This window comes from Lipotes vexillifer, unplaced genomic scaffold, assembly GCF_000442215.2.
Source record: "Lipotes vexillifer unplaced genomic scaffold, Lipotes_vexillifer_v1.1 scaffold967, whole genome shotgun sequence".
Taxonomy (NCBI): domain Eukaryota; kingdom Metazoa; phylum Chordata; class Mammalia; order Artiodactyla; family Lipotidae; genus Lipotes; species Lipotes vexillifer.
This window is the reverse complement of record NW_006791018.1, coordinates 866,712-881,011: the sequence shown is the minus strand read 5'-3', so window position 1 is coordinate 881,011 and position 14,300 is coordinate 866,712. Positions and strand designations below refer to the sequence as shown.

Below are 14,300 nucleotides of genomic sequence, written 5' to 3'. Positions count from 1 at the left end.
TGAAATAAAAACTTGTAAGAGCTTAAAAGAACTCAACTCTTTCAAGATACCACTTACTTTATAAGCAAACTGGTACAGAGCTGGTGTTTCCATATGTTTAAATAGGACCACTGTTACAAAGAGATCAAGAAAACTGCTTTGAACAGAAGTATCTATTGCAGTGAAGGCCAATGAGCCATATGGGCCATACATGGAAATAGGTCTGCAGTACCTAATTCCTTAGGTCTTAGAGAACAAGGTCTTCAAGCTGGGCCTCAAGTGCCTCATCAACAAAAAGAGTTGAACAAAAACCTGAAAAGAAAAAAGTTTATTCATAATCTCCCCTTCCGTAAAAATAGTCACTATCTTCATTCAGTAAACTTTCCTTTCAATGCCTTCCCATTGCAAATAGGTGAAAATAAAACTATATTAACAGAGAACTTTCCATCTTACTCTTGTCATTCATTTAGGAAACGTTCTTCATGTTTCTATATGACCTTATCTTCTAATAATTATAAATATTCCAACACACTGATCATGGTCTCCACTAGAGCATTTGGCACCTTTGGATAAAGTAGAAAAAGGCACATCTTCTGGGAAGGATTAGCAAACCCTCTCCTGCACGGTACAACTTAACATAACTCCATGTGGATACGCTGATAATTAAAACAATATATTTATGGGGGGAAAATCATCCTGTGAATATACAGGCAGGATCACATGGTGTGACAGTTTGAGTCAGGGCACCTCACTTCAAATCCTACCTCCTTCACTCACTGTTTGATCCCAGGCAAGTGGCTTAACCACTAGAGGCCTCGGTTTCCTCATAGGGATAGTAATAGTAACAGCTATCTATCTCATAGAGCCATTGTCAGCAGTGAATAATCACAGAAGGCTCTTAGGACAGTGCCTGGCACACAGTGGACACTCAACAAAAGCTTTTTTCCCCAATAAAAATTATATCAATGCTACCAATATCTTTGTGCCCATTTTAAAATAATTTTTTAAAATTACTCCTATAAAAAACATTGCCAAGAATGGGATTACTGCATTAAAATGTGTAAACAAGAATGTAAACTTGAACTCTTCATGTAAACCCACTAAGTATATAAGTGCTAAATAGTAGATGATGACTATTCAAGAGATGCCATTCCATTAAGATAATAATTTCAGGAAAAGCAATGAAATTTGTTCTAGGAAATCTTAGAAAGAAATATAAATAAGAGTTAATATATTAAAGGAAATGTAGATCTTGGTTTCCTCACCACAGTGGGAAGGTCAGTTCGGATGGCATACAAGGCCCACCCAGCTTGGTATGTCTATGACCCAATCTCTCCATTAGACAGCCCTCCACCCCTCTGTCCCAGAAATGACAGGTTCTCCCCTCTTTCCCAAACATGTCTGATCTTTGATGTAAGGTTTTTCTCATCGTATGCTCATTCACTTTACCTCTACCTGGAGCAGCCTTTCCTCACCCTGAGGAGCAACTCTGGCCATCACCCAAAGTCCCAGTTTATATCTGATCCCTTCCTCCAGGCTTTTAGTGCTCCACCCTTTTCCTTTAAAATTTGGAACACTGATTTATTATCTATGGCACTGCTTACTTAACTAATAGCATTAACCATGACATTCTTAAAAAATAAAAATTACTTTCTCTTGCATCTGAATTAATGCAACCCGTGTCTTCAAAAATCTAGTGTGCACATATATGCATATACAGCATCATTTAATTTAGCTAGATCTGTAGCCACGTTAACAGAAATCTATCTTAACTGAAGGTACACCAGACTCTAAGCTTATGAAACAGCACAATCCAGGTTCCTACTGCATCAAAAAATATTTTCTACAACTGTCAACCTGATAAATTTATGATAATACAGAATCTAATAGTTGATACGACTCCAGGTGAGTGTCATGTCATAAAATACTTAATCATCTATTTTAAATAGCTAAAAAATAAAGTCTAAATACAAAGAGGAGAGTGTGCATCATTCAAATTTTGTTTAAAAACAGAGCGTTTTTCCTTTTCTTTAATCAAGCCCCATTTATAAAGTATATGCTTTTTTTAATGTATTTATTTATTTTTAGTTTTGGCTGTGCTGGGTCTTTCATTGCTGCGTGCAGGCCTTCTCCAGCTGCGGAGAGTCAGAGCCACTCTTCATTGCGGTGCACGGGCTTCTTGTTGCGGTGGCTTCTCTTGTTACAGAGCACAGGCTCCAGGCACGTGGGCTTCAGTAGCTGTGGCATGCGGGCTCAGTATTTGTGGCTCGTGGGCTCTAGAGTGCAGGCTCAGCAGTTGTGGCACATGGCTTAGTTGCTCCGCGGCATATGGGATCTTCCTGGACCAGGGCTCAAACCCGCATCCCCTGCATTGGCAGGCGGATTCTCAACCACTGCGCCACCAGGGAAGTCCCTATAAAGTGTTTTAAATCTCTTGACATCTCATTTCTTCCTCCAAGTTTAACCAACCCTTTTGCTAAGTAATATAGGGTAAGATTACTGAATCTACATTAGTATCTGGAGATAGAGATGAGGGAACTAAAATCTGTATTTGGATACAGAAGATATATTCTAATCAAAAAATGCTACCAGAATAAATCATCTCTACCGAACGTGACTTAGTATCCTCTTATCCGTCAAAAAAAAGAACTGTAATAATAGTTAAACTGCAATATAGCCTAAAGTTTCAAATTCTTAAAAGGAAGAATCATAATATGATAACAGAGTGTATCAAAGTTTAAAAGGCACTGAGCCTTACCCCAGTAGAGTGACGGCATGAAGCCATGCAGTTATCATATTATAACACGGAGAGCAGCTGCCATACTCTGTCGCCATGCACTATAAGCTCTCTTGCGTGACATTTTCACCCATGACTTACGAGATTTTCCAGTTTGAAGCCTCAACATCAGTGTGTAAATTGAAGCGACTCCAGAGGCAACAGGGAGAGAAGCAGCTCTGGTGGCATTTGAAATGAAGATACTCAGGCAGAAAAACCAATCTGGCGGTAATGCAAGAGATGAATGGAACCAGAGGAAGAGGAGACAGGAGGACAAGACGATCAGAAATGAGATGGCAGAATAAAAAAGAAGGCCAACAAAAAGAAAGCCAAAAAGTAGAGGCAACAGAGGAAGATAGGGGAGAGAGGAAGGAGGAGGAAGAGAAAAAGACATAAACAATCTTTGGGTCTATGAAAAGCAACATGTACCGTGTGCCTGCACTTCTGATTGCTGTTTTTATAAGTCAGAGATGCTATCAAATACAGAATTAGAATCCATGCACACAAGAGTTGGAATATCACTGATATACATCATTTAAAAACAAAAACAAAAATCCAAGCTTCAAGTCAACAAGTGGCATGAAATTTACTGCCACATTGGTTTTCTTGAGAGCCCATGACGGAGAGCCAAAGGAATTTCAAATGTTCCATTCCTGAGCTTGAAACTGTTTAAACACAAAAAAGAATGTGACGCTCATTTCTTAGTTGGTCATCTTCGAGCACACCTGCCAACCAGAAATGTCACAACGGTTCCCAAGTTTCTCAAAACAGCATTTCCATCGTGTCTTTCTCTCTATACTTAGGGTCTCTCTTTTTTTTTTTTTTTTTCCAATTTAAAATGAATTCTAGCAGGATCTACCTTAAGCCAACCATGAGGCAAATCAGGCTGGACATTGATGTCCCTATACCATGCTGTCCAGGGTCCAGGATCACAACTCTCCTTGGATGTGAGATGATTCCCCTATTTTCCCGACTCTTCCACTCTACCAGAAACAATGTACTCTCAATAACAGTCTTCAGTAATTTGAAAATAGGTGTAATGAGTTATTAATCAGAAAAATGACTTCCGGTTAAGATGGTAGCTGGCCAATATATGATACTTTCCAGCTAAGAAATGAGGAGAAAGCAAGTTGAAACATACTTTGTCAACTAAATTCCTTACACATAATTATAGCTAAACTAATGGTAAGAGTTTCCATTCGAGTTACAAGGTGATTAGGGAATTCTTCAGGCACAATTGGCCTTCCTTCAACTTCTCTATCAGCCCACATATTCCTCTGTCCACATGTAAAGTTCATGCAGACTAGCAGGTTATATAGCCTTTGGCCTATTGCAAATACTGTGAGATGAAATGAAACATGGTTCTTCATTATTACTGAATCATTCCAAAGCCATTAATATTTCTGGCATTTCCAAACAAGGAAAATCTGAATGCTTGATAGGAAGCATCATATTTAAACATCAAATCCCGGAGCAGAACTGAACTTCATTATAAAGACTTTAACTTTCCATGACCAAAACCCAAGTCAATGGGACAAGAGGTAATAAAAAGGCTACCAAATACAAAAGGTCTGAAAGCCACGTAATTCACTGATCACAACCTGACACATGGACTTTGCTACAATGACCCAACACCCATGGTGATCTTAAATAGTGACGGGAACAACGTCCACTTGCCAGATCAAGCCTGAAATAAGCGAGATAAAATTGTTAAGCTACAAAGAGTAAACAACATTTGGGAATGAGGGGCTTATTAATAAAAATTTTTATTAAACTCCTAGAACATAGAAACCTTTATGAACTTGCCCTAGATGATAACTCTGTCTTGTCGGGCAGGAGTTTTGATTTACCCACCCATGTATACTAACTCTGTGTACAGTGGCTAGCAAATTACAGAAGCTCAGAAGTATTTTTCAATGAATGATTGTAGGTCTGAGTAAATGAACAGTCTCAGTGATATTACACCCAGGTGTTCATCCCCCATCCTAACTTAGCATGGTGGTATTTCAGCCAGAAAAGACAGGAGAAGGAATCCTTAGGAGGAAACAGAAAGGTGACAATGGAGAGCACACCCAACCAAAAAGGCATCTCCTTAATAAAAATGATCATTACAGCATTCTGTACCTATGTCTAAGAACACATCCCACAGAACACACACCTGAGCTATCACGGGAGGAAGGGAAGAGAGGAGTCGGGTTTAAACAGCATCAAGTTCTTGAGATCCTCAGATCTCGATGTGCTGCCTCTACCCAGCAAAGAGTCCAAGTCAGTATATCAGCATCTTCCTGGTTTCAGAAACTTATCTGCCTATGGAAACTACTCTGTTGTGTCATTTGGCAGCAGAATTTCTTTTTCTGTGCTGAATGAAGGAGTGGTATTTGCAGAAAGCTATTGAAAGTGACTGAGTATTGCCCCAGTGATGATTCCATGAACTCCTGAAGAAACCTGCATTTGCAATCACTGACAAGTGTGGCAAGATACAGCAATACATGGCCCAGGATCCTCAACAGAAGCCGTCCTGACATATCTGCCTCTTTCCTGAATCAAGGCACTCACCGCAGTGCAGGATGTCTTCCCGAGCGGGATACACTGTTGCCCACGGGGGAAGGCAGGTTGCTCCCTCTGTGCAGGTCCTCGATGGACCGACTCCAGGGCTTTGATTTGTCCACTGAGCTCTCCACAGTGCTTTCCACACTTTCAAAGTCAAAACTAAAACAAAAGAGAAATGCCACTAAAGACTTAATTCACATTCACGCAAATACATGGATGTGCAAAACTCACTCCTTCTGACTATACATCTGCACCTTAATATGGGTAGTTTTTGCAAACAAAGAAAACTGAAAATGGAATACAAACGAATTTTCATGGACTGAGCGTTAGCTTTGAAAATACAGAATGACAAATAGGGATGTGTTATTTGTATCTTATTATAAGGCTTGCTGACTTACCGATTACTAATGAGCTATGGTGGGATGGGGAAGAAAGATCTCAGAGCTGTCTTCATTTTGCTTTAACAAGTCAATATGTTAGGCTTATACTAATTTATTCCTCTCCATCAAGTTTCAGTGAGCATTTTCTCCTAGTGTGTTGGCAAGTGTACTTTTCCAACCATATGTGATACATTACTTAAAAAGTTATGAATTTGCTTTGATTTTGGAATCTCTTCCCAATGTGGTGCTCTTTAAAGCAGGGCTGTTGTTTCTCTGACATTTTTTGAGGTTATTACTCATGTTAACCATGTTAGAATAAATGGCTAGTTAAATTGCTCATTCTTGTATAATTTTAGGAATTTTTAAACAGACAGGCCTTTGTGTTCTATGCATTTTTCTCCTTCCAAAGTCAGTAGCTCTGCTTTCTCAAAAATACATTTTATCAACTGTTTCTACCCATAGTTCCATCAAGCAACACCTGATCAGACAGAAAATAAACACAATGCAGCTATAATTAATAGCACCTGGAAGATATTGGAGGATATCATGGGGAAAAAACCATGAACAATACATATTGGAAATAGCAAGTATGACTTTTTATACAAGTATGACTGCCAAAATTAAATATTTGGTTAGAACTACCATCTGTAAACTAGGTTATGCTCTCCATTTATTAAATTGTAATCCAGATAACAGAGACCGATGCACAAAGTCACTGAATGGGTCTAACAATTCTGTCATTCCTTAGGATACAGGAAGCAGTGAACAGAAAAGGGGTGGAATTGAGGAATCAAACAGATCCTTAAGGACTAAAAATAGAAGGCTATAATTGACACTGGAAAAGGTAAACCTAGGGGGCATCCCAAGATCACTCATGTCATTACGACTCCCGCCAAGCCACTCTGCAGCCCCCATATGTTCAGTTGTTCAGCATCCTTATGGTCCTCTCAGCTCATCCCCGACTCTCACTGAGCAGAAAAAAGAAACACACACCTTGGTGAAAGCTCCTGTTTTAGGGAAGGCACATGAGTCTGTTATTTCATATTACATGAGCTAGAAAATTGTCACATGCTGAGGAATAATAAGAAATTTTTTTCAGCCCATTTAGTTTCAAGAATGTACATAAATTATGTATCTATGTATAATTTTTCATGTAATTAAAGTATAAAATTTCATGTAATTAATTTTGTAAGAAAAATAAAAATAAAACTAAAAAGCAAAGAATGTAAAGCTAATGCCCACCCCACCCTACCCCCCAAAAAGTAGAAGATTAGGAACCAAAAGCTCTGAGCTCTGATCTTTTGTTGTCTTTGCTCTTGGACTGCAGACCAGAAGAATTCCCTCAGAGTAGCACTACCTGTTCCCATTGGTCTCGTGTGTAGGTGCATTTGCGAAAGCTGGTTTACAAGTTCTATCGTGATGGGGGTAAAGGGTTAATTACAGCAAACATATTACAAACAGCATGCAATTCTTTTCCATTATTCCTGTAGTTTCTTAGCCCTTCCTTAATTCCTCAAAAAATATTCTTCCAGATTTTAAAATATGCAACAGGATAATATTCCTATTCTGTTTTGTCATATTAATATAAATTGTAAGGGAGATTAGCAGTTTTCAGTGTAATGGAGGTAGATAAGGAACAACGTTTGGAAGAGTATGCTATAAAAACTAGAATTATATTTCAGAGGAAAATTTCTCAGGAAAATAAGAACTTATCTACTGGGTTTTCTTATTATATTCCATATCATATATAAGAGTTATCAAAATCAGTCCAGTTTCAGTTAACACTTTACTTTCTGCAGCTATAAGGTAGGAATAATTATAGTTTTCTCTTCACAAATTCTCCAGGAAGTGATGAGGATTATAAGATAACATCTGGTTAGATCTTAAAGTGGGGCAATATAAAAAACAAGTTCCTGCTTTGAAAAGAAGAGTTGAGAAGAAAAAAAACACCACCTAGGCTGAAATGTCTTCCAATCAAATTAAAAATATAGTATTGGGACTTCCCTGGTGGCGCAGTGGTTAAGAATCCGCCTGCCAATGCAGGGGACATGGGTTTGATCCCTGGTCTGGGAAGATCCCACATGCTGCAGAGCAATAAGCCCGTGCGCTACAACTACTAAGCCTGTGCTCTAGAGCCCGCGAGCCACGACTACTGAGCCCACGCACCCTACAGTCCATGCGCCGCAACTACAGAGCCCACACTCCGCAACTACTGAAGCCCATGCACTCTAGAGCCTGCATGCTGCAACTACTGAAGCCTGCGTGCCTAGAGTCTGTGTTCCACAGCAAGGGAAGCCACGGCAGTGAGAAGTCCATGCGGAACAATGAAGATCCATCATAGCCAAAAAAAATAAATAAAAATTTTAAAAAGAATACAGTATTATTTCCTCAATCTGTGTGTGTGACAGTGTATCTGTGGATACTGTAATAGTTTTTGATTAAAGAGGAAATGTGGAGAAGAGAACATCTCATTCAAATGTACACTTTTCATTCCTGTTGTAAATCTCTCCAGAAGCCTAGCAAATGAGAAAACTTTATGAATCAACAAAGGAAGGGTGAAATAAGTAAAATATTTTTCCTGCTCGGCCCCATTTTTTTCCCCTTCCCCCTATGAAGGGGAAGTCAAAACAATACAAATACATATAAATTAAAAAGGGAAAAACCTCTTGCTGACTCCACTTCCTCCACTCTCACTGTGTTTGGTACCTACTTCTGCAATCATTTTCTCTGTATTTACTAGCACCTACAAATATACATATACAAGTTTGTTTTTTTTAAATAAAAAGGGAGTCACTCCTCTGTACTTTGCTTTATTCACTCAACAATATACCATATACCTCTTCCAATAATTGCTAGAGTATTCTACCATATGGATATACATAACTTGAGCACTAAAGAAAGCACTTCTTTTTGAAATAAGCACTCCTCTAGGGTGGTTTTACTCCCCTGTTTTATTTCTGCCTTAGAAGCATTTCTAACAACAATTATGTGATTTGCTTTTAGTTACTTGAATATAAACAAACCTCCTTAAACCTTACCACATCTGCTTCTGGGTGTCTCCCCTCAGTGTGGTACCTAATTTTACCACTGAGATGCAACTTCTGTGACCACATAAAATTTAAAAGGAAACAAGCTAAGTTTTACTTACGTTACTGCGTATTGTGCAAATGACAGATATTCTACTAGAACATCAAGACCTTTATTTTCTTCATTCAGAAACTCTCTGACCCATCTGTTCAAAAAAAAAAAAAAAATCATTGGCAAAGTTCATCGCATGCTCTACCGTGAAAAGGACACAGTGAAAACTTGTTTTTTTCCACCAGAAACATTCACTGCCTGAAAGGAACTATGGAGTAAGGCCTAGACTATAACACATGAGGTAGGAGCTTTTAAATATGGCAACTAAGAAAACCATAATATTTCAGCATGAGCGGCGAGGGGTCAAAAAGTGTATGAGTTTCTTCCTTGTATTTTACTGCTTAGGAGACTGACGATAACCTGTAAGAAACTTTCTAAAACAGGAACTTGCTAACTGTCCTTTTTTTCCACCATAATTGATCTGGAGCCTGCTTGTTTAAGGAGCCAAGACTGCACAGGGAATCAGGCAGACTAGGGACATGACAACATAACCACTGAAATCCAGGCCGGATTCCAAATCCACATTCAACTCCTTCTTGGCACACTGAGCTGTAGAAAACACTCAACTAGCCAATGAGAGACCAGTGTTTATGGGCTTCTGGAAATTCAATAGGGATAATGACTTACTTAATTTTTTCCATGAATGTTAAAACCTTTTAAAAAGTCGCAGGCACCACACACCATCATCAAAGCCAAGGCGTGACAAATACCATGCTTCTTAAAATTCATTTTAAAATGATACACTCTGCATTTGAATGGTGGATCTGAATGCAGTTCACTGAGAATGTTTACACATTTTTATTTGTTCATAACAACACCTAGAAGATGGAGCAGAGTGGTCAGGTACTGAGGATAAACACCTGTTACCGCAGGTCACAGATTTCCTCCAGGACATCCACCTTCAAAGAACATGTGATACCCCATCAAGCCTTCACTGGGTTGGAAACTCCAAGAAGTAATAAGTAAAAAGCTGTGCTATTCTATCACAGAAGTGAATCTTGGGGTACATCTGCCAACAGCATTGCAAAGTGGTTGCCTTCCTCCAGGAATACCAAGCCAACAAGGTCCACCAGCTATGCACACGATGGCTCCTACGGAAACCAGTTTTGATAGCTATTAGAACAACAGTGGGACAATTCTACTGTGTGTCTTTAAGGATGAGCAGTCCCTTGAGGTTTCTGTCTTAAAGGAAGGAAAAAAACCTGGTGAATTCAGAACGCCTATTTTTAAAATTTTGTTTTTAGGGGGATTTTGTGGTGGTTGTTTGTTTTATCCTCCAGCTCATCCTTTCTTCTAGTCTTATCATCTGCATAATGTAACCTCAGGTCTTCATGCAGTTCCAAAAGACAGTAAGGTGGAAAAAGTAGATAGCTTGCCTCGTACTTCCCCCAAGTGCCTCAGGCAGGCTGTGACAAAACGTATGCACTTAACATAGCCACGTGTAAGTATATAACATTTAATCTAAAAGAGACCTAGGGAATTCCCTGGCCATCCAGTGGTTAGGACGCCGTGCTCTCATGGCCAAGGGCCCGGGTTCAATCCCTGGTCGGGGAACTAAGAACCCACAAACCGCATGCCCCCCCCACAAGAAAAAGAGAGAGACCTAAAGTGGAAACACTGGCAAAGAAAACACTACCTTTTGGGTCTCACGAAGTGGCTTTGTTATGAGAGTTGACCAGAACTAAGGGGATGGCTATTAGGAGAGGCTGAAGTTTCATTTCACCACCACCACATACACACTCTCACAGCATCTACTTCTAGATCCTTATTTTCATTTGATTTATTTTAAATTACTCCCAATATGGCTAGGTCTCAGAAGACACTGGACATTTTTAAGTGCTGATAATTAAAAGCTTAGAAATGGTAAAAAAAAAAAAAAAAAAAAAATTTCCCTTTTAAAACTGGTAGGAGACTGAAGAAAGCTAGAACTTACTATCAAATCGGATGACTAGCTGTGCTCTTGAAATTCAAGCCTCTTAGCCTCTCTGAGGCCTCTCCATTGGTCAGATCTATGGGTTCTGACTGCATAATTTAAACTAGCCCTCCTTGGTGGCTGCACAAAACCACAGGATCCAGATTTTTCAGAGCAATCTTGGTTTCACATATTCTGTCTCAGTGACCCATAAGAACACTCTAATTTAGGAGTTGAGAAAAACAGCCATTATTGTTCCTTCTGGTTGATTTTCCAGACACTGCCTCTAAAATGTAGAGATGGTCCACGACATCCTAAGGACCTGCTAGCACCTTCATCTCACTTAGTTTAGCCACAAACTGGAGAGAAGGCAAATGACTCATGGATATTTTTTTTAAAAAAAAGAGGAAGGAAGGAAGAAAGAAATGGTAGGAAATAGCCAAATACAGTCAGACCTACATTTCTCTTGACTCAAAGTACTAATATGCATATATTTTCATGCAGTGATAAACCTATTAATTCGCTTTTACTTCAATTTAGCACCCTTGTCAGTGCCCCTGCCCTGACTTGCTGACTTTGAGTGAAAGCTCTTTAAAAATAAATTTCAGGACTTCCCTGGTGGAGCAGTGGTTAAGAATCCGCCTGCCAATGCAGGGAACACGGGTTCGAGCCCTGGTCCGGGAATATGCCACATGCCGTGGAGCAACTAAGCCCGTGCGCCACAACTACTGAGCCTGTGCTCTAGAGCCCGTGCTCCGCAACAAGAGAAGCCACTGCAATGAGAAGCCCGCGCACCGCAACAAAGACCCAACACAGCCAAAAATAAAATAAATAAAACCTTACTTTTAAATTAATTAATTCATTAATTAATTTCAAAGTGAAAGTCAGGAGCCAGCTGCTCCGTTCCTAAAAAGTTGGCGACAGTGTAACACGTCCTGCCTTTGAGAGGTTTAATTTCATTTTTAACCTCTTTTTCTAAGCTGTGAGATCTTCCCTGGGTCTCTGTTCTGGCCCAAACCCCTGCAGGTGGTTTAGGAAAGAATAAGATAGAGATCCATCACAGCTGACTACCTTACCCCCTTTGTCAAGTGGTATCAGGTTAGTAAAGTCATCTCAGCAAAAAGGCTATGGATTACAAGAAAAGAACAGCCTTCTCTTTTCCTCTTGTCCTCTCAATCCCTATCCCTTCTTCACTTAGGATATTCTGTATAGGAGAAAACATAGGCGAGAGTGAACTTCTGTGGAAATCAAATAGGTAGAGATGAAAAAAGGGCAACTTTCCAAGCAGTATCTTTAATCTAAAGGCATAAAAAAATGGATGCCCCATTCTGCAGATTTATGTACATGATCATGACATATCATAAATGGAGGGTTCCTATAGTAAATTTCCATTTTCACCTCTGCGCATGCGACACACGCTTTAATATAGTGCCAATATGCAAACAGTTTCAAATTGGGTGATTATACGTTTTGGAAAGTAGAATTATTTCTGACTCTGACAGCATGCATCACTTACTGAGTACCTCACAGATTCGATGTAATTACCATATGTTGTAAATTTGAATTTACGCAAATTCCAAATCAACTGCTTAGGAGGTGGAAGGCACAGTGATAATGAGAAATAGCTCTGCAAAAAAAAACTTATTCAAGGAAGGGCTCTAAATGCAAGTGCCAAGAGTTACTGTTTTACTGTAGACAGGTCAAAGCTTTGTTTCCAAATTGCTATTGTTTTCTCTCTGCCTCCCAAATCTCAGAACCTCATTGTTCTCATCTAGAAAATAAAGTCTCAAAGGACATTACTGGCTTTAAATTTCTAAGATCAAACAACAAAACAGACCCGAGACACACAAGATGAATGGACAGATGGTGAATTCCCTCTGCCAGTTTCCTTTAGAGAGATACTACAGGCATCCGGTAGGAACTGCAGTTGCTGACAAATCATGAAAAAAAAATCACAAGAAGCGAGAGATAGAAGGTGAACATCACCCAGATTCATCATCAGCTACCAAATCTATTCTGTGAGACAGCATCTCAAACTGGTTCTCAAAGTATAGCCCATGGACCACCAGGGGTCCCTGAAACCCTCTCAGGGGTCTGTGAAGTTAAACCTATTTTCATACAAATATTAAGTAGTCGCTTTTGTCACTGTGCTGACAATTGCACTGATGGTACAAAAGAAATGTGAATGAAACTGCTACCACCAAACAATACACCTTTTTATTGTATTCTTCACCCCAAGCACTCAGAAAGGGAAAAAAAGTCAGCTTCACTTAAACCTGTCCTTAGTGAAGTGCTAAAAATTACTGACTTTATTAAAGCTTGCTCCTTGAATATACGTCTTTTTAATTCTCTGTGTGACAAAATGGAAAGCCCACATATAGCACTTCTGCTGCCTGCCCAAGCACCACGGCTGTCTTGAGGAAAAACACTGGTGCAATTGCTGGAGCTGCAAACTGACCCAGCCATTTTCTACATGGAATGTCCAGTGACAGACACATTGTGGTTATTCTCTCTTGGGTATTTGGCAGATATTCTCAAAAGTGAATGAAGTGAGCCTGTCATTTTCAGGAAAAGAACTGACAATATTTTTTGTCAATGATAAAATGTGAGCTTACAAACAAAAAAATTAGAATTTTGGAACACTTATATTTACCACCACGAGTCTGACAGCTTCCCAATACCTAAAGTAAATTCTGATGACACTGGTGATTATTAACAAATATGATTTTATATTGTAGAATAAAATGTGTTGATGTTTGAAAGATCAGGATAACTCAGTGAAACAATATATTTCAAATGATTTTTTCATGATGTTAAAAAGTATTCATAGGTAGAAATACCCATTCAAAGTGAAAGACAGCACAATGGATTTTAGTATCGACATAACAGAACACAAAAGCTCACTGATATGGTTTCAGATTCTATCAATACATTGCAACTAACGTTAAGAAATTACACCTTTAAATTTTGGTGTAATATCAAAGAATAGCCACAATTATCTGAAATGGTTACTTAAAAACTCTTCATTTTTCCAAGTATGTATCTGTGTAAGGCCAGGTTTTCTTCCTATACATCAACCAAAACACATCATAACAAATTGAATGCAGACAAAGATATGAGAATACAGCTGCCTTCTATTAGTGAGACAGTAAAAAGATTTGTAAATGTGTATATCAATGCCACCCTTGTCACTAAATTTTTTTTGCTTTGGAAAATAGTTATTTTTCATGAAATATGTTATTTGTGCTATATTATGTTTATTATCTTATATTTATATTAAATATTTATTGTTAAATAAATATTAAATTTTATTAAATAAGCATATCTAAAATTTATTAGTTTAAATTTCCAATATGGTAACATTAATAGATAAAACCCACATAGAAACTTACTGGGGCTCAAAATAATTTAAGACAGTAAAGGAGTCCTGAAATCAAAAAATTTAAGAACTGCTGTTAGATAACAGGCTTTAGATTTGGACATCTCCAGGTCCAAATCTCAGTGCTTCTCAATTGTGTGGACTTGAGCAAGATATTTAATTGCGGACTCTCAGTTTCCTCATCTG

General features: G+C 38.7%; 1 protein-coding gene across 3 annotated transcripts in view; it reads right to left on the bottom strand.

The window, feature by feature from the left end:
- Positions 1–14,300, bottom strand: part of FMNL2 (formin like 2) — a 315,721-nt gene that overhangs the window by 79,807 nt on the left and 221,614 nt on the right. For all 3 annotated transcript variants that reach the window (XM_007464164.1, XM_007464163.1, XM_007464162.1), the window contains exons 5-6: positions 8,834–8,917; positions 5,312–5,464 (exon numbers count right to left, since the gene is read on the bottom strand). In XM_007464164.1, the coding sequence (XP_007464226.1) occupies positions 5,312–5,464; positions 8,834–8,917 (237 nt within the window). The remainder of the gene's footprint in view (positions 1–5,311; positions 5,465–8,833; positions 8,918–14,300) is intronic.